We start from the raw sequence: 23,733 nt of genomic DNA on the forward strand, positions 1-23,733 counted from the left end.
GGTCGTGTCTGCTGTGGGATGGTCATTCTGTATGCTGTGGATATATGTTGCTACCATTGGTTAACAAAAACGATGCTTTGACCTATGGCAACACAGGAGACAGCCAGGCAGGAAATCCAAGACAGGAGGAAGAAGAGGCAGGGTGAGAGGAGCCACCACCTAAGAAGCATGATGTAATGGAATTCAGGTAAAGCCATGAGACATGTGGTGATACATAGATGAATAGAAATGGGTTCATTTAAGATGCAATAGCTAGCTAGCAATAAGCCTGAGCTATAGACCAAATAGTTTGTCATTAATATAAGCCTCTGTGTGTTTATTTGAGACCCAGCGGCCATGGAACACAGGAAAACTTCTGACTACACATGTCCACTGTGGGCTCTCCCAGAGGTCTCTGCCTCTGGCTCTGCTCTCCAACACATTTATAATAAACTTTCTCCTCCACCATACCTAGGAACAGTCATGTCCTTTCCTTTTTATTTTATTATTTTCACTCAAGGAAGTGGGTGGATCAGGGAGAAGTTAGAGGGAGAAATGGGAGGCTGTGAATATGATCAAAATACAATGCGTGAAATTCTCAAAGACTTAATAAAATATCATATTAAAAAATCAAGATACCATTAAAAAAACCACTTAACAAACATCAAAAATCATCTTAGGGAAGAATCAAAACAGCTTTGTTCTTCCTCACTATGAATTCAGTTTTGTCACTATGTAATTTCATGTTAATCATTGAAACTGTTCAGCTATAACTCCTCAAGTATCATTAATCTTCTCCCGAGAAAGACGGTCAGAGAGTTATAAGAAATTCTGTTGCTGTGACAACCAACTACATTGATAGGTGAGGGCTCCGTTAGAGAGAAAAGAACCAGTAATTCCGTCTTTCCTTCGTTCATCCCACAAAGAGCAACTGGAGATCACAGAATCAGTTTCCAGTGGCCATATTCTGGGAGCCGAGAGGCGGGGCCCTATTGTCTTTTGTGAATATGCAGAAGTGGAAGTGAAATTCCAGCAGGTACCCTTCAGATACTGAGGAATCTCAGGATCCCAGAGTCAGTGCTAAGTTCATTGTGTTGCGGGATTTACATCAGACACGGTTATTAAACTATGTTATGAATGAGGAAAATTCAGCACAGAAGAGGTAAGCAGCTTAGCCTAAGGTCCTAAGCCAGTCAATGCTTAGTCAATGCTCACATCATTACCACATAAGAATCCTATCCTAGAAACATCCCAGATGTTCATAACGGTAGAACAGGAAGACAGGTTGCCATATAGTCACATGATACAAAACTATGTGTGATCAAACAATAGCCACTAATGGCATTATGGGCACATCTCGCAAATACAGTTAGATTCCATGTACATAAAGATCAAAACCAGGCAAATTTAACCTGTGTTGTTACAGGTGGTTTGTGGTTGTCTGTGGTGGTAACTAGGAAGAGCACTAAAAGGCTCCAGGGGTGGTGGCTTTTTTAAAAATTATTATTTCTTAATGGATGCATCTACTTGGAAGTAATTCATTTTTCATTATTATTATGCTTTTAAAAAGCTTTACAATTAAAAGGCCATGCCAGGGCCAGGTTGTAGCTCAGTGTAGAGTGCTCACCTGGCATGCACAGGGCCCCGGGTGTGATCCAGTACTGCAGAGACCAGGCACACTGGCACACACCTGTAAGCCCAGGACTTGGGAGCTCAACACAAGATCAGGAGTTCAAGACCATCCCTGGCTTGGCCACATGACACCCTGTCTCAAGAAATAAAAAATGAGGGAGGAAGGGAGGGAAAGAAGGAGAGAAGGGGGAAGGAAACAGGAGAGAGAGAGAGAGAGAGAGAGAGAGAGAGAGAGAGAGAGAGAGAGAGAGAGAGAGAAGCACAAAGAAAGAAGGAAAAAGAAAGTAGTGTGTTCACTTAGAAGCATCCAGGCTCAGTCGACCGCTTGTCACCAGCGTCTGATGACCTGGCTTTCTGCTGGTGGAGGTCTTCAGTGTCTACGAAAACTCCAGCCCTGAGCTGGAATATCCCTTTACATTGTGTGAAGATCACAATTCACTGTGATTGGTTTAATAGAGAGCTGAATGCCAATACCTAGGCAGGAAAAAGGACTTCTGGGGACAGAGGGGACCCGGAGAGGAAGGAAGGTGGGGATACCAGTTGGACGCAGAGGAAGCAGGGCATGGAAGAGGAGAGGTAAAAGCCACGAGCCATGTGGTAGCACATAGCTTAATTTAAGTTATAAGAGCTGGTGGGGCAAGCTAAGCTAATAATTAATATTAAGTCTCTGGGTCATGATTTGGGGGCTGGCAGTCCAGAGAAAAGACTGACTCCAAACAGGTGAAGGTTATGACCGGCTCACAGACGAAGCTGACAGCTGAGACTCCAGTGCGGGTCTGAAAGGTTCAGAAACCACAGAGCTTTAGCTCAGACAGAGGTCTACCCACTGCTCTGTGGTTACAGTTATCACAGATGACACCCTCGTCACTTATAAACATGGCCATTCCTCTTTGTAAGCTATTTTACGCCATCTCCATGGTGCAGAAACACTACTCTGTTGCTTCTTTATTGCTAGAAGGCATGGGAAATGTTTTAAGTGACTGTCTCATAAATGGACCAGGGACTCCAGAGAACTCCAGGACAGCTTTTGAGGTGAACTAAAAAGGGTTTAGCAGTTGATGATACTGTTAACCCCAAGACTTTTCGAAGCTCTTCCTCTTTGGGCAACTTCGAGTCTATTATCATGATGATGATAGTCCTCATTAGATAGGGTAAGAAAGATTAAGTGCCTAAACTCTAAAAACAATAATATGTATCCATACATGTACCTATAGATGTGTGGAAACATGCAGATATAAGTACAAATAGGTAGGTGGGTAATTTATTTCTATATATGTGTGCATCTTACATAAAAGTTTCCAAGGATATAACCAAAATAATAAGAAATAAAAGCAAACAATCAAGCTCAGAAGTCGGTGGAGGAAAAGCACTCACTTACCAGTAAGCCAGCAAGAAGGGAACCACCGTGTGCCCAGCTGCTGATGCCACGGTGACAATATGGCCGTGATTGTTCTTCATCATCTCTGGAAGAAATGCCTTTGTGGTCTAGAAATAATTTTTATTTAAAAAAAGAAAAACCATATATTATTTCTGGTTCACAGGCTCATAGAAAATATTTTGAAACAAAGATAAGCTCTCCAAACATTGTTCCTGATATAAATGAAGACACCTTATTGCCAAGCACAAGCCCAGAAAAATGGACAGGACATGACATCAGAATAACTACAAGAGAAGCTCAGAGTGTTGAGAACCCATCTCTTTGAACTGCTCACTGCTCATATTTCTAACCTATTGGTGAAAGTATTTTATTTAAATCAGGTTGATTATAAATGCGATCTCTTTCTTAAGAAGAAAAGGGGATATGATATAGATATGATAGGATGAAAGGGTAGATTAATGAACCTACTTTTAAAGAGCAACTTGTTTAAAATGTTTTACATTGGTATAGATTTTAGCTTATTGATACAAATTTAAAGTTAATTTTGTTATACTGTGTGTATATTTCTACTCTTGTTTAAGGTGTTATGTTTGTACAGCTCATTTAAATTGTAATGGATAATTAATAGATTAATATTAGTCATCTATAATAATCATATTTGTAGCCATGTTAGTTAAGTCTTCTAGGTATACATAGATATATTTCAGATAGATAGGTAATCTTCAAATACTTCAAAGACCTACAAAATATGGCATTTAAAATATTTTTAAAAATTTAGACTTTCTGGACAGTGAGACATGTTTGCTCCTGACAGCACCAGATTTACTTCAGAGAAGAGGACGGGCATTGAAGACACTCCATATGGAGTTTATCTTCACTTGGCAAAAATAGCCATTTGGGCAAGAAACTGTTCTTGCCTGGACTGCTTGATCGACTGGACATACAGGACCCATAGAAACATGACCACTGAACTTTGCTTGGCAAAATGGTCCTTCAGGTTCCTGCTTCACAGATACCTGAAACTTACAATGACTTACTTCATTATTAGTTTTGGAAGGTGCAACTGTTGGTAAAATGTAGTCATATCATTAGAAACAAACTCTTTTTTTTTGGTTTCTCGAGACAGGGTTTCTCTGTGTAGTTTTGGTGCCTGTCCTGGATCTCACTCTGTAGACCAGGCTGGCCTCAAACTCACAGAGATTCGCCTGGCTCTGCCTCCCGAGTGATGGGATTAAAGGCGTGCGCCACCACCGCCTGGCTAGAAACTCTTAATCTTTGAGTATTTTGTAAAAGAAATCACACTCACCCAAAAGTGTGCAAGCACATTGACTTCGAAAGTCTTTTCAATTTGAGCGTCTTGCGTAGCAAACAAATCTGAAGTGTAGACAACGCCCGCGTTATTTACCAGAATGCTAACGTCTCCAACTTCTTCCTTTACCTTAAACATCAAAAGAAAAATTATATTCATAAAAGAGAAAATTATATTCATTAAGTGGTTTGACTGTAGATTTGAATATACTAACTATTAAAAGAGCATATGTTTTTATCTACGAGGCATGGAAAAAAAGTAGTTTCGTTATCTATAGACCAACACGGGGTAAAAGATCCTTCTCATTTTACGTACTTACATCCAAAACATCTCTGTTTAGAATTCTTTCGAAATTTAGTCTATTAGCTTTACTCTGTTGATTATGGCTAAAGAGATATTTGGATAAACAGCATTGATTTTGAAATGCTTCTTCTAAAGGTAAGCAGAAATCAGTTAAATTTATTAGCAGATTCTAGGGCAGGTTACAGGAAATTATGTAAAACTGGCTACACTGTTAACACATCTGTTTCCTTCCTATCGTGATTGTTTTGTTCTGTTGCCCACCAGCCATTCTCCGGTGGGTGGCAAAGGCGTAGGATGTGGAGTAGGGTTTTGGTTAGCCTTGAGTTGAGTTTGACTCTGTCACTGTCTGGACTTTAAATGAATTTCCATTGCTACTCTTAGAATAGAGTTAAGAATGTAGCTCGTTATATTACTGTGGGACAATGAAAGAGCATGTAAATGAGCAGCTATCTGGTACAAATTATAATGTACTATTACTATTATTATTATATCATCAATACATATCCATTTATACCTATGTCCAAGGGATATGTTTGTAGATGCTTTTCTTGATCTTATGAGGAGTCTGAGAAGATCTCAATATGGAAACATATGAGGTACATAATTTAAATATTTTATAAATAGCTGGGCATGGTAGTATACATCTTTAATTCCAAAACTCTGAAGGCAGAGACAGGTGGATCTCTGTGAGTTTGAGTATAATACAATACACAGAGAGAGTTCTAGGCCAGCCAGGACTGCATAGTGAGACCCTGTCTCAAAACAAAATAAAAGCACCAACAAAAAATTACACATACATGGTTTCTAACATGTAAGTGTTTCCTCTTGATAATTAGCTTCTCTCTTTGGTATTAGTTCAAAAGGAAGAACATTTGAGAAACTAAAGTGATTATAAGAGAGGGCTTATATAAGCCACTGAAGCCAAATTTCAAAGGTAAAATGATTTCAGTTGACAAAGTATAACCCTAATAACAGGGCTGGCTGCCAAGGGCTGTACAAGGCTTCCTTTGAGCAGTGAAGGCTGAACCTCTGGTGATACATTTTTCCATGGCATTGCTGGCATCTTCTGGGTTCTGCTGTAATCACTGATAGCACCTGTAAACAGATGCTCACAGACTCTTGGAGTTGAAACTCCTTTTCATAACATGGGAGCACCATGGCTCTAGCAGGCCTAGCAGGGCAAGGGTCATATAAGAGCTTTTGCTTTAGCCTGTGAGTAGTTAAGCTTCCTGACTGCACAGACCCTAGAGTCGGGACAGCACTGTGCTGTACGTTAGGCTCTAAGCAAGAGCTGACTTCTCCGAACCAAGTTGCCATTATCTGGGGTAGTGCCAAGGTGATGCTGGGTGACTGAAAAGTGGCAAAGAGCCTGTTGGAAGCCTTTGCTCGATTGTGCATTTAGGATTAGTTCATTCTTCTTTATATTTAATGTTCTCCGTAATACTTCAAGGCAAGGACTCTTGTTGGCCCATTTTTAAAGTTAAAAAACAGGAACCAATAGAATGGTTTAGGCTATTAAAGGGTAGAACCCGGACTCTTCCAGATCTCCACAAAGAACCTCACACAGAAAGGCTGCCAGGGAACAAAGGTTCAGCACTGCCCAGGGAAGCTTCTGTGGCCATGCCAAAGTCTCGTGGTCAGGACTGAATCCTATCAGGATGCGATGAAGGCAGTAAGGGCTGAGTAACAGCATTTGGTCCTCCATCTGCAATAGCAACTCTCCCATCCCTAGAGCACAGTATGAAAATTATTAGCAATGCCATAAAATTACTGTTTTCCCAAACACTATCAACTTTTCCTTCTTTAAAAATATTTATTTAGAGCATATATGTTTAGTATATTTATCTAGTAAAACATGACAATTTTGTCTCTATACAAATAGGGTTTTTTCCTCCTGTTAAATAACCCAATTGATTATCTAGGGACATTGTGGGTTTGAATCTATCATCTTACATCTTAGGCCCAGCAAACTGAGTAGTTTCTTTCTTTCTTCCTTTCCTAATTATTTCCTAATCCTAAGATTTACTAATTATGTATACAGTGTTCTGCCTGCATGTGCAGGCCAGAAGAGGGCGCCATATCTCGTTACAAATGGTTGAGAGCCACCATGTGTTTGCTGGGAATTGAACTCAGGACCTCTGGAAGAGCAGCCAGTGTGCTTAACCTCTGAGCCATCTCTCCAGCCCGAGTAGTTTCTTTCTTTCTTTCTTTCTTTCTTTCTTTCTTTCTTTCTTTCTTTCTTTCTTTCTTTCTTTCTTTCTTTCTTTCTTTCTTTCTTTTCTTTCTTTCTTTCTTCCTTTCTTTCTTTCTTTCTTTCTTTCTTTCCTTCTTTCTTTCGTTTTAAGATTTATTTATTATGTATACAGAAGAGGGTGTCAAATCTCATTACAGATGGTTGTGAGCCACCATGTGGGTGCTGGGAATTGAACTCAGGACCTCTGGAAGAACAGTCGGTGCTCTTAACCTCTGAGCCATCTCTCCAGACCCCCCGAGTAGTTTCTTAATTGTAACAGTTCTAGTAATTTCTTTACAGATGCCTTAAAAAAACAAAAAATGTTTTTATTTTTCATTGTCTTTTCCCCCAGGGTGGGAATGCTGCCAAATTTGCATACTTCTTAGTAAAGAAAGCAAGTGGACGGTTCAGTTGGCCAGGTGGTTACATGGCTAACTCATTTAATCATAACCAGCAGCCCCAAGGCATAGCGTCCTAGTCCACAGTCCAGTGGACGTAGTAGACACAAATAGGTTACCCTATTATCTGACAAAACAGACTTCAAATTAAAATTAACTGGAAGAGAGAAAGAGGGACACATCACTTTAATCAAAGGAACAGTTTACCAAGGAGACATTAGTATCTTAAACATACAGGCACCAAACTCTGAGGCACCCAATCTCATAACAAACAAACAGACAAACAAATAAAACTACTACTACTAGATTTAAAGACACAGATTAATATCAATCCAATAATAGTAAAGGATTTCAATACCCCACTTTCTCTAATAGGTCATTTGAACAAAAACTAAACAGAGAAACACCAGAATTAATTATATAATACATCAAATGGACCTAACAAATACCTACAGAACATTCTAACTAAACACCAAAGAATATACATTCTACTCAGCAGCAAATGGAAACTTGTCTAAATTGGACCACATTCTGGGGCACAAAATAAATCTTTAAAAATTCAAAAAGAGAAATCACTCCTTGTATCCCATCTGACCAAAAAGAAACAAAACTTAAAATTTACAGCCAAAAATCTTTAGTAAATACACAAACTCATGAAGGTTAAACAGCACATTACTGAGTGATGAATGAGCCTCAGAAAAAATTAAGAAAATTAAAAAATTTCCTAGAACTAAACGAAATGAAAACATAACACACCAAAATCTCAGGTACAAATTGAAAGCAGTCTTACGAGGGGAAATGTATAGCTCTAAGTGACTATATTGAAAAATCAGAAAGAGCATAAATAAATGACAATGATACAATTCAAAAATTTGGAAAAACAAGAACAAACCAAATCCAAACCCAGTCAATGGGAAGAAAAACAAATCACAGTGGGAATCAATGAAATAGAAACGACAACAACAACACGTAATACAAAGAACCAACAAATCTAAGAGTGGCTCTTTTTTTTTTTTTTTTTTTTTTTTGAGACAATAAACAAGATTGATAGACCCTTGGCTCAACAAACCAAAAGAAAGAAAGAGAAGACCCAAATTAACAAAATCAGAAATAATTACAACAGATACTAAAGAAAGTCAGAATATTATAAGGGAATATTTTTAGAAACCTGTATACCATTAAGCTATTTTTTGAAAATATGAAAAAAAAGGATGAATTTCTAGATTCAGCCAAATTAAACCAAGAAATCAACAACCTAAACAGATACACAACAAATGAGGAGATTGAAATAATAAAAAGCCTTTCAACTAAAAATCAAAACAAAACAAAAATACAAAACAAACAAACAAACAAAAGAAACATGCCAGGGCCAAATGGATTCATAGCAGAATTCTACCAATCTGTCAAAGAAGATCAACAGCCAATCCTTCTTAAACTATTCAAAAGAACAGGAACATTAAGGAGCACGCCCAAGCTTTCTATGAAATCAGTATCACTTGAAGACCAAAACAAGGGAAAGACAGAGAGAGAGAGAGAGAGAGAGAGAGAGAGAGAGAGAGAGAGAGAGAGAGAGAGAGAGAGAGAGAACTATATTCCAACATCCCCGATGAATATAAACTTAAAAATGCTCAGTTAAAAAAAAGGAATACAGACATACATCAGAAAGATTACCCACCATGACTAAGCTGGCTTTCTCCCTGAAATGTATATACTTCACTAAATGTAATAAATGCATAAATTGACAACAACAAATCCATATAATCACCTCAACATATGAAGAAAAAAGCCTTTGACAAGATCCAATACACCTTCATGATAAAAGTCCTGGAGAATGTAGGGCTGAAGGGATCATACCTCAACATAACAAAAACTATGCATGAGAAACCCACAGCGATGTCATCATAAATGGAGAAAAGCTCGAAGCAATCCCCCTGAAGTCAGGAATGAGACAGGGCTGTCTACTATTCTGATTCCTTCTCAATAATGTGCTTGAAGCTGGAACAGTGAGGCAGAGAAGGAAACTAAGGGACACAAACAGGGAAAGAGTCACACTATTCCTAGTTCCTAGTTGACATGATACAAAATTGTACCAGAAAACGTCTAGAAAAGATCAATTCAGCCACATGGCAGGATACAGAATCAACCTGCACAAATCAATGACTTTTCTATACACCAACAACAAACATACAGAAGGAGGATCATGGACACACTCCCATTCACACACTCCCATTCACAACAGTCTCAAAGAAAATAAAATATCTACCATTAAACTTAGCCAAGGAAGTGAAGGATCTCTACAAGGAAAACTTTAAACCGCTGAAGAAATAGATAGAAAAGATATTAGAACATGAAAAGACATCAGACATCCCATGCTCACGGATTGGTAGAATTAATATTGTGAAAACCATCATGCTAGCAAAAGCTACTTATAAATTCAATGCAATCCCAATCAAAATTCCCATCTCATTCTCACAGGGGGAAAAAAAAACCTATCCTAAAATTCACATGGAACCTAAAAAGGCCCCTGATAGTCAAAATAATCCTGAACAAAGAGAACAATGCTAGAAAGATTCCAGATATTAAGTTTATAGTACAGGGCCATGGGAATAAAAACAATGCAGTACGGGCATAAAAACAGGCATTCAGAGTAGTCAAATAAAATCTAAGACCCGAGCATGAGTACACATACCTTCAGCCACACAGTATTTGGCAAAGAAGCCAAAAACAAAAGCTGGAAAAAGGAAGCATCTTCAACAGATGGAACCTGGAAAACTGGATTCCATATGTAGAAGACTGAAGATAGACCCGTATCTATCACCTTGCCCAAAAACCAACTCTACATAGATCAAACCTGGAACACTGAAACTGCTAGGAAAAAATCATAGGTGGAACCCTACATGATTTTCTGAATAGGACTCCGTTTGCCCAAGAACTAAGGCTAATATTTGACAAGTGGAACTTCATAAAACTAAAAAGCTTCTGCACAGCTGAAGAAATAACCAGCTGAGTGAAGAGGAGGCCCACAGAGTGGGAGAGAATCTTTGCCTGCTACACATCTGACAGAGGATTCATATGCAAAATATATAAAGAACTCAAAAAACAAAGAATCAAAAGACAAACTGTCTTCGTCACAGTTCTATTGCTGTGAGGAGACACCATGATGAAGGCAACTCTTAATGAAGGAGAGCATTGAATTATTATCTATTTTATTTATTTTTTTCATTTTACATACCAATCCCTATTCCCCTTCCCTCCCCTTCTTCCACTAACCCTCACCTCCCCCCATCTCACCCACATCCCCCCTCATAGCTGGTAAGGCCTCCCTTGGGTAGTCAACCCTGGCTGGCATACCACGTTGGGGCAGGACCAAACTCCCCCCCATCCCCCCACCTCCTCACCCCCCCCCCGCCCGGCATCACGGGTGAGGGTGGCATTGCACCTCTAAAAAGCCAGTTCATGTACCTGGGATAAGTCCTGGTCTCATTGCCAGGGGACCCACAAACACATCAAGCCACACTACTATCACCCACATTCAGAGGGCCTAATGCAGTCCCATGCAGGTTCCCCAGCTGTCAGTCCAGAGTCCATGAGCTCCCAATAGCTTGAATCAGTTATCTCAATGGTTTTTCCCATCACAATCCTGACACGCCCCCTCCCCCCACCCCATAATCCCTCCTCTGTCTCTTAAACTGAAGTCCAGGATCTTGGCCAAGTGCTTGGCTGTGGGTCTCTGCATCTGCTTCCATCAGTCACTGGATATAGGTTCTATGATGACAATTAGGGTAGTCACCAATCTGAGAACAGTGGAAGGCTAGTTCAATCACCCTGTCTCCCACTGCTACGAGTCTCAGCTGGGGACATTCTTGTGAGTTCCTGGGGATTTCTCTAGTTCCAGATTTCTCCCTAACCCCTTAAAGGTTCACTCTGTCAGGATATCTCTTGAAAGGAAGTATTTAATTGGGGTCTTACCTACAGTTTCATAGGTTTAGTCCATTAGCATCATGGTTGGAGCATGGCAGCATGCATGTAGGTGCTGGGGCAGTGGCTGAGAGCTACATCCTGATCCACAGGCAAGAGAGAGAGAGAGAGAGAGAGAGAGAGAGAGAGAGAGAGAGAGAGAGAGAGAGAGAGAGAGAGAGAGAGAGAGACTCTGGGTTTGGCATGGGCTTTTGAAACCTCAGAGCTCACCCCTAGTGACACACTTCTTCCAAGAAGGCCACACTTCTTAATCCCTCTAATCCTTTCAAAGAGTGCCACTCCCTGGTGATTGTCACTCAATCAGACACATGAGCCTATGGGAGTCATTCTTGTTCAAACCACCACACAAATGATCCATTCAAAAAAACGGGCCTGGGACCTGAACACAGAGGTTTCCAAATGAAAATTTGGCTAAGTAGTACTTTTAAGACATGCTCGTCATTCCCAGCAATTAGGGAAATGCAAATCAAAACAAAATTAAGATTCCATCTTACTCCAGTCAAAACAGCAACGGCCAACAAAACAACAGAGCTGGAGAGGACCCAGGGAAAAGGGAATCCTTACTCACTGTTGGTTGGAATGTAACTGGGGCAGCCACTACGGAAACTGGAGTGGAGAACTCACAACAGCTAAAAACAAACCTACCACATGACCCAGCTACGCCACTCCTTGGCATGTGCCCGAAGGCCTTGATATCCTACTTCACAGGTACTTGTGCAGCCATGCTTACTGGCACTCTGTTCACAATAGCTGGGAAATGGAAATAACCGGCCAATGTATAGTGAAAATGGGGTAAATATACACCCTGGAATACCATTCAACTGTAAAGAAAGATGACATCATGAAATTTGCAGGTAAAGGGATGGAACTAGAAAAGATCATAATAAATGAGGTAACCTGCTGTGGGATGTCTTTCTGTATGCTGTGAATATGTGTTGCTCCCATTGGTTAATAAAGCCACAGTGGACTATAGCAGGGCAGGATAGAGCCCCGTGGGAAATCCAAGAGCGATAGAGAGAGGAGAAAGGTGGAGTTAGAGCAGATGCTGCGAGCCGCCACCAGGAAAAGCAAGATGTAAGAGAACAGGTAATGTCATGAAGCCACGTGGCAAAACATAGATTAACAGGAACAGGGTGAGTTAAGGTGTAAGAGCTAGCTAGCAAGAAGCCTGAGCCATAGGCCATACAGTTTGTAATTAATATAAGCCTCTGTGTGTTTACTTGGGACTGAGCTGCCGGACCGAATGGGACACAGAGAAACTTCCGTCTGCAGTAACCCAGACCCAGAAAGAAAAATGTCGATTGTTCTCTCTCATTGGGGCTCCTAGCTCCAAATCTTCAGATTGAATCCATATCCTTTAGTAACTGCAAAACCCAGGAAAGTAAAAAGGGACAGTTGCCAGGGTAGGTGTGTTGGGGATCAGTCTAGAAGGGAATAGCAGGGTGTAATTGATCTGGTCCCAGAAGTGGGAAGAGGAGCTCAAATTAGGAAGGGAGATAAATACCTAAGAAAGAGCAAAGTAACAATAAGGATGTCTGCAAAAGTCACAAGGAATCACATCATCAACTATTTACTTAAAACAAACAAACAAAAAAACAAAAAAGCCAGGAGTTGTGGCACGCACCTTTAATCCCAGCACTCGGGAGGCAGAGGCAGGCGGATCTCTGAGCTCAAGGCCAGCCTGATCTACAGAGTTCCAGAACAGCCAGGGTTGCAGAGAGAAACTCTGTCTCAAAAAACCTAACCCAAACCAAACCAAACAAACAAAAACCGAGAACAACAACAACAAAGAAACCTATAATACATGTAAACCTGTGTATAAATACATAGTTTAAATGGAATTTGCTCATCTGTGCCAACAATGTGCCAAAGACTACCTAACAAAATCCCCAACAACACACATGAGAAGTCCTCTTGTGAGTTGGTCAGGTTCTCCAAGAGACTCCAAAAACATATAGCCTACTGTCATTGCTGTTGGTTGCCCTGTAGAAGTGGAAGGCAAGTCCCTTTTGCTGAAGACACCATGGGCTTCAGATGCATGGCCAGAGACCCCTGAACTGGAACTGACTTGAATGACTCCTCCCTGAAGACTATCGTTCATGGTACCAGAAGGCGCCACACAAGCTAGAATCTTCAGAGAGAGGGGAGCTTCAAATGAGAAAATGTCTCCAGAAGACTGGGCTGTAGGACATTTTCTTTATTAGTGATCAAATGGGTGAGGGCCCAGTCCATTGTGTGGCCATCCCTGGGCTGGTGGTCCTGGGTTCTATAAGAAAGCAGACTGAGCAAGCCATGATGAGCACCCCTCCGTGGCCTCCGCATCAACTCTTGCCTCCAGCTTCCTGTCCTGTGTGAGCTCCTGTCCTGACTGCTTTTGGTGATGAGCTGTCACATGCAAGTGTGAGTGAAATAAACCCTTTCCTCCCAAGTTGTTTTTGGTCATGGTGTTTCGTCACTGCCACAGCAACCCTAACGAAGACAGTAGCCAACACCTCTCTAATTGGACTAAAGACCTGCTCGGCAAGAGGGGAATCATGCCTTGTACTGGAAACCAAGCCAACCATGCAGGGGTAGTAAAGTCATGGATCTTAGAGGACCTACAACCGCCGCTCTACTGAACCCGCACAGTCCCTAACTACCTTCTAAACATTTGTCCTTACGCCCACAGGTAAGCATAGTTCTCACCACTCATCATCAAGGAAACTTCTCTTTGCAACAGAGAGAGACCATTGCAGAACCTCACAACTAGTCAAAATGCAGAACTGCAGAGCCCAGTCGTAACAGACACAGCTACAAAACTATCCTGCACCTGACACCCAGGGAACACTGGAAGAGGGGGCAGAAAGATTGTAAGAGCCAGAGGATCTGTGTTTGCTGTGAGATTGTGTCTCCTAGTGATGGCAGGTGCTACACCCACAGAGAGTCTCGCCAACACGAATGCCAAACATGATCTGAACAAGGGCAGCAACAATACACAAGCCAAGGTGGATGGGGAACGGCCCATGAGACCTCAGCCCTGCAGAAAAGACACCCGGGAACACTGCTCAGGGGAGAAGTAGTCTTCCCCAGGCAAGAGCACACCAACTGGTTATTCAATAGCAAATGATCAGACCTGAAAACATACACACAAGTAACATCATCCAGACTGAACAGGTTGTATTTAGGAATATATATGTATACATACATACATACATACATACATACATATATACAACAATTAGTAAAAAAGGAGGCCATGAATTTGGAAGAAACCAAGGAGGGGTGTATGGGGGAGTTTGGAAGGAGGGAAGGCAAAGGAGATATGATGTACTTGTATTACGATGTCAAAAATTTTTTAAAAAAAAATTCAAAAAACTAATCTATTTAAAAATAGAAGAAAAAAATTTATCTATATCTAAATCTAAATGAAGAGGCTCTCAGCCTGGTTGAGTGAGGATCTTTGTGTCTACCAAATCAGATTGGCCGAGGGAGAGGCCTAGAAATGCAGATTTTAAAGAATTTGCCTGTTTTTCTCATGACTTTTCTTCACTGGTACAAATGGGAACACATTTCATACAAAGAACATTTCAGTTTTAGGGAGAGGAGGGCAACAACCCTTGTAGGAATAGATCAACCTACAATGCAAACAAAACCCAATACAGAGTAAGTTTCACTCCCACATCTTTGACTAGACTGCAGAAGACACTGTCAGTGTCGGCAAGAGTCAGTCAGGGACATTCCACTGCATCAGACCATGGGGGAGGGAAGGGTGTACAGGGTGCTGAATGTTAAGTTCCTGGACTCTGCCCTACACCTTCTGAAAGAAAACCTCTGGGGGTGAAGCTGACAAAGCATACATGTGCATGTCTATTTCTACACACACACACACACACACACACACACACACACACACACACACACACACCTTGCTTTTTCTTTTCTGGAGACTGATACCTAGGCCTCGTACTTGCTGAGCAAGTACTTCGCTGCACAGTACCCCTCAAGCTCCCTCAAATATATATGCATAATATATACGCAGACACGTATGTGTGTGTGTGTATAGTGTATGTGATGTGTGTAGTACACATGTAGGTACATGCCCCTGTGTAGACACACAGAGGCCAGAGGAGGACTTTGGGTGCCCTGCTCTATCGTCCTCTGCTTCCTTCCCAAGCCAGGCTGGTAGTCGGAAAGCCTTGGGCACAGGTGGCTGTTTTGCATATGGATGTTTGTCGGCCTTGTGCAGCGAGCGTGTCTACCCACTGAGCCTCTTCCCTTACCTACCGAGGCATCTCTCCTTCCCCAGGCGTGTGTATTTTCAGGAAGTTCCCTAGCAGGCTGGGGAGCACACCGATGTCTGAGCCTCCCAGTCGCGTGCTGTAATTGCAGGTCTGTCACTAGCCAGACACACGGTCTTGGGAAGTACAAACCAGAGTGTTTCTCAGTCACTTCGTGTAAGGCGTAAAGGCGATCTTCTCCAACACAGTTCCCGGCCCTCCCCACCCCGCCCGACATATTTCTAACTGCGGTAGAACTCCACCTTTTTCGCTGCGCTGTAAATCTCTTCCCGCTTGCTGCAGTCCACCACGAAGGGATGGGCCTGGGCACCCAGTTCCTTGCACTTTGCAGCTGTCTCCTCGATGCCGTTCTAGAAGAAGCCCGAAGAGAGGAAGAGGACAGCGTGAACGATGGGAGCACATCACTCAAAAGCCGAGGGTCAAGTAAGATGACGTCATACTAAAATACAAGGTGGGTTACTTAAATAACTAACCTCGTAAGCTCACTGGTCTTCAGTGATTTGGGCACAACCTCTGTGACCACAGCTGGTCACTGAAACTCCAGTCTTACCTGAGTGCTCACAACCGTCGGTGTCCTAACCGCTGGCCTCCTTCAATCCCTCCTGCCATGCCTCCTCTCCAGTCTCCTTGACCCCACGTTATTCCCAAACTCGCCACTGCCTCCAGGGGTCAAAACCAAAGTACACACAATAAAAAGCTCCCCAGACACCATGAACTGGGGCTCCTGGCCTTAGGTCTCCAAAAATGTCACGATTCACAGTCCTCTTTTTAATTTTTTAGTAGCATATTACAAAAATAAAATTTAAACTAGCAGATTTTTTTTTTTGTTAGTGGAAGAATTTGTTTCTCTGATGCCTTTAATTAGTGTTTTTCCCAAAATATTTGTACTAAAATATACCATAACCAAATATCAAAACAGGACAGTATTTGGACAAGATCAGTAAAAGCATCAGATCAGTTACATCACAGGGATACGAACAGTAAAGGAAATTAGAAACATCATTTTCCAATCAACTGCACCTCACACTTCAGCCAACATACATGGACAAGCTCCTTTCTATTGTGTCTGTGCACACATGCATTGTACGAATGTGTACGCGTTTGTGTGTGTGGTATACGTATGTGTACATATTCACATGTGCACACTTGTGTGAGCGACGTACATGCTCATAGAAGCCAGAGGTCAACAATTTCTTTTAATCATTTTCCGTCTTAGTTTTTTGAAACAGGGTTTCTCACTGAGCCTGGTGTTCACCAAGTCCGCTAGGCTGGCTTGCCAGCAGGTCCCTAGATCCTCCAGGCTCCCCACTCAGGGACAGTCCTTATAGGCCCCGGCCCCTGCACTTAGATTTTTAAATGGGCACTGGGGTTCTAAACTTGGGTTCTCATGCATTTTATCAGCCAAGTTGTCTCCCCAGAGTTTCTCTCTCAAAGTCTTGCACTTATCTGTGCATTTGTTACCACAGATTCCATGTTTTGGTTGTATTGTTACAATTAACCTAAGTATGTTAGAAGGCATGGAGAGCCTGAACTAAAACACTGTGTGCAGCCCACAAGTCAGAGTAAAAAGTTGAAGCAGATAAAACAGCTGGCAAAGAGTGGGCACAGCTGTTGCTCACCATTGCTAAACAACCAACAGCTGTTTGAAGTTCCTCCAACTGTGTGCATTTGACTCACAGACATTGTTCACTCCACCCTTTTCTTTAATCCAGTTCGCCCACCAAACTATGACCATCTAAACAGCACCAATATAATAGTCTACATTTCTCTTTTCACACCAAATGTTTGGAATCAAGTGGGTTATCCACCCAGAGCACTTCTCGATTCCGACCAGGAATATTTTAAAAGCTGAACAGCTATGAGGGATGAGTGCTTTCTATCTCCATTACGAGCTCAGACCTTGATCCAGATCCTACACTCTTCTTCTGTTCACTCTGTTCCAGGCTTCACATTTGCTGAGCCCTGTCAAGGCAGCTGTCTCCATGTGTTTGTGTGTCGGTGCTGGGGACTGAGCCAGGGCCTTGTGCATGCTAGGAAAGTACTGTCAGAACCAAGCGACAACCTCGGTCTCTCATGTCTCCATCTACTGAGGCCTTCCTTCCGTCGCCACCTATATGTGATTGGCAATCTGTCTTCCCCACAAGCTCCTTTCACATTTATTGTTTTCTTTCTATTTAATGCCACCCAATTGTATATTTTATTGTACAGTTTGTCTATAGTTCTATATTAGACCACTGTCTGGTAGTCAGAGTATGTCAATAAACACTCATTGGATAAACACACTTCTGAGAAAATGCTGTGCTCACCAGTGCTAGAGATTGGAAGTCATCAGCCCAAGTCACTCTTTGTTAAAAAATAAAATGTTGCAGCCGGGCGTTGGTGGCGCACGCCTTTAATCCCAGCACTCGGGAGGCAGAGCCAGGCGGATCTCTGTGAGTTCGAGGCCAGCTTGGGCTACCAAGTGAGCTCCAGGAAAGGCGCAAAGCTACACAGAGAAACCCTGTCTCGAAAAACAAAAACAAAAAAAAAAAACAAAAAACAAAAAAAATAAAATAAAATAAAATGTTGCACTAGTTTGCTTACCATCTGCTAGACACGTGGCTGAATTATCTCACACACTAGCTTCTCATCTCCTTGGCCTTCTAAGCCTGATACTGCTATTTCATAGATTTGTGCAGAAAACTGAAGGTCTGGGAAGTCAAGTCTCTCAACAAAGAAGCAAGACCCCATTCTGTGTCTGACCATATGGCCATGCGGGCCTCAGCTGGCTGGTCTGTGCTGGCCCAGTTTGTAGCTTTCTTTCACTGTGTAAATACCTAATGTCTGTTTTCTCCACCACACTGAGGGACCCTGCTAGGGGATGTCTTTCTGTATGCTGTGAATATGTGTTGTTCCTTTCTCATTAGCACTGAGAAAAATCAAAGTTAATAGAGCATTATGTAATCTATTTCTGGGGTTTTTTGTTACCCCTTTCTGTTTATTTAGCATATCCTTTAGAGTTCTGTTTGATCTTTCTATGACTGCTTGGCCTGGAGGATTATGTGGTATACCTGTAATATGCTTTATATTGTAATAAGCAAAAAACTGTTTCATTTTACCAGAGACATATGCTGGAGCATTGTCAGTTTTAATTTGTTCAGGTATACCCATGATGGCCATAACTTCTAGCAAATGCGTGATTACAGAATCAGCCTTTTTGGAACTCAGAGCAGTTGCCCACTGAAATCCTGAATAGGTATCAATGATTTGGTGTACATATTTCAGTTTTCCAAATTCTGCAAAATGAAACACATCCATCTGCCAGATTTCATTCTTCTGAGTGCTCTTTGAGTTACATCCTGCTGGTATTGGAGTTTAATTGTAAATTCTTTGGCTTGTCGCCAGGTTATGGAAAAATCCTTTTTAAACCCTTACTGTTGACACGATGTTTTTAATGAAGTTCTGAGGCCTTCAGCACATTTCCTAATAATAGTTTACCAATCTTGCCATTACCTTGTGCTAGAGGGCCTGGCAGACCCATATGAGATTGGATGTGAGTTATATATAAAGGATGACTTCTTTTCCTGATTGTATCTTATAACTGAATAAATAGTGAAGTTAATTCTGACTCATCAGGAATAAATTCTGCAGTCTCAATATGTAATACCACTCTTTCAGCATACTGAGAGTCAGTAACTATGTTGATAGGTTCTGAAAAATCCATTAATACCATCAGAATAGCATATAATTCTGATTTTTGAACCAAATTATAAGGACTTTGAACCACTTTACTTAAATTTTCTGATTTGTAGCCTGCCTTTCCTTGTTTGTTTGCATCTGTATAAAATATACAAGCTCCAGATATGGGTGTTTACCATATAATGTGAGGCAGAATCCAATCAGCTCTCTTTATAAGTTGAATTCTATTGCTTTTGGGATATTTGCTGTTAATCTCTCCCAAAAAATTACTGCAAGCTCTTTTCCAAGGTTCACTTTCTGTCTATAATTTTTCAATGTCATCCTTAGTTAAAGGTACTACAATTTCTGCTAGGTCTATTCCTGCTAATTGACAAAGTCTCAATTTTCATTTTAAAATCTACTCAGAGATCTTTTCCAAATATGTTTTTAATTTTTTACTCTGTTTATTTGGTAGAAATATCCATTCTAATATAATATCTTCCCTCTGCATTAAAATTCCTGTAGGAGAATGCCTAGAGCGTAAAATAACCAAAATGCAATCCAGCTTTGGATCCATACCATCCACATGTCCTTTCATGCACTTTCTTTTCTACCAACGCCAATTCTCTCTCAGCTTCTGCTGATAATTCTCTTGGACTATTTAAGTCCTTGTCACTTTCTAAGGTTTTGAACAAATTACTCAGTTCATCATTTTTTACCTCAACAACAGTTCATAGATGGGAAATGTGCCCGAATAATCTTTGAAAGTCATTAAGAGTCCACAATTGGCCGGGTGGTAGTGGTGCACGCCTTTAATCCCAGCACTCGGGAGGCATAGCCAGGCAGATCTCTGTGAGTTCAAGGCCAGCCTGATCTATAGATCAAGATCCAGGACAGGCACCAAAAACTATACAGAGAAACCCCATCAAGGGAAAAAAAAAAGAGAGTCCATAATTGATCTCTCCTAATTTGTACCTTTTGGGGTCTAATTTTTTGTAAACCTATTTTATATCCTAAATAATTAATAGAATCTCCTCTTTGTATCTTTTCAGGAGTAATTTATAATCCCCAATAAGGCAAAATTTTCTTTACTTCTTCAAACATTCTTCCTAAAGTATCTGCATTTGAATCGGCTTGTAAAATATCCTCCATGTAATGATAAATTATAGATTTAGGGAATTGTTTACATATCACTTCCAATGGCTGTTGTACAAAATATTGGCACAGGGTCGGGCTATTCAACATTCTCTGTGGGAGAACCCTCCATTGATATCTCTTAATCGGCTGAGAATTATTATAAGTAGGCATTGTGAAGATAAATCTTTATCTTTTTCTTGTAAGGATATTGAAAAGAAACAGTCTTTTAAATTGATAACTATAAGAGGCCATCCTTTTGGTAACAGAGTAGGCAAAGGAATTCCAGATTGTAGAGAGCCCATTGGCTGAATTACCTTGTTAATTGCTCTTAGTTCTGCTACCATTCTCCATTTACCAGATTGCTTTTTAATAACAAACACAGGAGAATTCCAAGGGCTGGTTGATTCTTCACTATGCTGAGCATTTAACTGCTCTGGTACCAGCTCTTCTAAAGCCTGCAGTTTCTCTGTTGTTAAAGGCCATTGCTGGACCCATACTCCTTTACCATATGGTCTTAACATCTAGGCCGTAGATACCCAGGGAGAATTTGTTACCTGCTGTCTCAGCCACTCCTGGGTGAGCTCTCATTTGACCTCATGAACCTTGGCTTCTTGTTTACATAACTGGATGTACATAGTGTGATGAGTGGCGGGTTAGGCCACCGGGCGCCTTCAAATACCCCAAATTAAAGCTTCGCTGCCACGTCCTGCCAACTTCCCTCACACACCTCTGCCTGCAGTCCAGGGGAACCACACCGAAATTCTTTCTCCTTTTATTATTTTTTTCTGCAAAGCGACTTAAGTCAGTAACTATGGCCGCGTAATGGTGATTTCTATAGGGTATCATTTTTTGATTAATCTCAATAACTGCAAAAGAGACTTAACAGCTACACAGATTTGACTCTTTTAGAATACAACCTAAAACTGCTGTAATTTTTAAAAAAAGCTTATGAGGGATGAGGAGATTACAAGCGATTTATAGTGTTAATGTAGCGATGGAAGGTAACCAAGATTCTCATCGCCCATTCATGATGTGGCCTTACAGATAATTCAGGCCTCTCCCGAAATCTGAGAAATATCAGTAACAACTAAAAAGCTCTACGTTCTTTACCGAGAGCTGTAAAGGGTGGTTGTTTGCGAAGTGTAGACCCGTCCCCAGAGTGAAACTCCACAAAGGAAGGGCACCAAGAGAGCGCTGTTACCTTATTGATATCCCAGAGAACCAATTTGGTTTTAAGTTTGGCAAATTCGTAGGCAGTCAGTCTTCCAATTCCATGACCAGCTCCAGTGATCAGGACAATCTCTCCGGAGACTGATTTCTTCTTCTTGGGAACAAAAAGCTTGATGAAAGACTCTATGCAGAAGACGATGAGCAAGGGCAGCATCAGAATAAAGTCAAGCAGATACTTCATCCTTCAGGCTGCCCGGTGTTCTCGTTCCTCGCCTTAAACTGCTTCTGGAGGTTGTCTGGTCACGCACAGAGTAAAAGCCAGAGCAAGGCAGAGTCCCTTTATCAAAGAGAAACAAACAACTCTGAAACCGTTCCTTCCGCGGGGCCGGGCTTCAGGACGGTTTTTGCCATTGGCTCCGGCTGCGGTCAGAGCAACTGCTCGCTGGCTGGGATATCTGGGAGGGACGAAGTCCAGGCGCAAGCCCTAGGGCGGTGCGACCCTGACAGCGTTCACCTACTTCCTCGTAGGAGGGGTAGGTACCGCTCGCTCTCCTCCATCGGAAAAATCCCCTCCCTGTCTGCAGCCGACCTTGGAGAAGTAGTTACCCCGTGCCGTGAAGGATGAGCGGCCAGTGCCTGCAGCTCGCAGATTACTGCGGACAATCGCCCGAATCTGCATAAGGGTTGCAAAACATGTGGAACCACATCTCAAAGGACCAGGAAGCAAGGAAGGGGGACTCTCAGGAGGAAGGAGGAGGAGTAGCAAGAGGGGGGGATGGGAGGAGGGCTATGGGGGAGGGGCGGATAAGAACAAATAATGAGATGTATGCGTCACAAAATCCATTTCTCTGCACGCTAACCAAAAATTAATAACAAAGCAAACGAAACATCAAAACCCTCCAAACAAAACGAAGCACAAAGGGAGAAGCCAGTTGCCGTGCTCCTGATTTAGAAATGACCCTACATCGCATTTTAATTTGAATTAAGCACAATTTCTGGAGGGCAGAGGAGACTGTATCCTCCCAATGCATCATCAAGTTTTAGGAAAGGCTTGCAGTAAACTCATTTCCGTAGGGAAGAACAGTGTAGATGGGCAACCAACTCCCATTTGGACTCAGAGCATCTGGAAACAAGAAAGAAAGTGAATATTCAAGGAGGGTGATCCTTCTTGAAATTTATTATTACTTTTTGTATGTGTATGGGTGGTTTGCCTGCATGCATGCACATCACTTTTGCTCATGGTGCAGGTGGAGGCCAGATGAGGGTGCTGGGTCCCCTAAAACTGGAATTACTGAGAGCTGTGAGCCTGTATGTAGGCACTGGGGAATTGAACCCTGGTCCTCTGGAAGAACAGCCAGAGCTCTTAATCAGGGAGCCACACCCATCTCTTCAGCATTCCCCTCCCCTACAACACTTTTTGAGACAGGGTATCTCCATGTAGCTCCGGTTGGCTTGGGAACCCCACCCCCACCCCTAACCCCCTGCCCCTTTTATTTCCCCCAAGTTGTTTTGGGTCAGTGTTGCATCACAGCAGCAGAAGCGAACTGTCTGTTGAGTGACTGACTCCCTCGCTCTTAATAAAGGTTCCCCACAGCTAGTTCTTGGTGTATGAACTATAAACATCAGCAGCTGACTTTTCTCAGGGACAGTTGAGGATGTGGCTTGCTTAACTTGCAAAATACTCTCTCCTATCATCCCCATATAATTATCTTTCCCTTTGCTACTTCTGTTAGCTTTTGTTTGCAACTTTAGGGAACAAACTTCTTTTTCTGTCCTGTTCCAGCGACTACAGGCTACCGTTGTTTGGAGAAAGAAGCCCCGTTCTTCCCCCGGAGTCCCTTTTTAACTCCCAGTTTCTGTCTTCTTTACTTTCCCATCGTCAGGACTGATCATATTTACTTTCTGTCTTGTAGAGGTTACATTTGTTCCCTTTTCCTGATGATTCCGAAAACTGACAAGTAGTGTTTACATTCCTGTAAATCAAAGGAGGCTTCCCTCAGTGTGGGCCTACTTCGTGATTGACTGCCTGGGACTATAGAGACCCTGCTGGCCTCTTTTAGATCTGAGGCAGTCTGGTGGGAGGGTAGATGAGAATTTGGGCTTGAACAGGACACAGTAGCACTTGCAAGTGGTCCCAGCATCTGGAAGTGGAGGCAGGAGGATCCAAAGTTCCGTGCCAGCCTGAGCTGTATATAAAAGATACGGTTAGGCATGGTGGTGCACGTCTTTATGTCCAGCATTTGGGAGGCAGAGGACCGGGGATCTCTGCGAGGTCAGGGCCA

The 23,733-nt window shown here is 41.9% G+C and overlaps 1 protein-coding gene across 1 annotated transcript in view; it reads right to left on the reverse strand.

Moving 5' to 3' along the window:
- The window catches only part of Hsd17b11 (hydroxysteroid 17-beta dehydrogenase 11), a 45,386-nt gene extending 21,885 nt beyond the window's left edge, over positions 1-23,501 (reverse strand). Inside the window, exons 1-4 of the mRNA XM_006975424.4 lie at positions 21,483-23,501; positions 15,730-15,837; positions 4,296-4,427; positions 2,990-3,096 (exon numbers count right to left, since the gene is read on the reverse strand). Coding sequence (XP_006975486.1) covers positions 2,990-3,096; positions 4,296-4,427; positions 15,730-15,837; positions 21,483-21,692 — 557 coding nt within the window. The 5' untranslated portion in view covers positions 21,693-23,501. The remainder of the gene's footprint in view (positions 1-2,989; positions 3,097-4,295; positions 4,428-15,729; positions 15,838-21,482) is intronic.
- Between the last annotated feature and the right edge of the window lie 232 nt (positions 23,502-23,733).

The sequence above is a fragment of the Peromyscus maniculatus genome, chromosome 10 (genome assembly GCF_049852395.1).
Source record: "Peromyscus maniculatus bairdii isolate BWxNUB_F1_BW_parent chromosome 10, HU_Pman_BW_mat_3.1, whole genome shotgun sequence".
Lineage (NCBI taxonomy): Eukaryota > Metazoa > Chordata > Mammalia > Rodentia > Cricetidae > Peromyscus > Peromyscus maniculatus.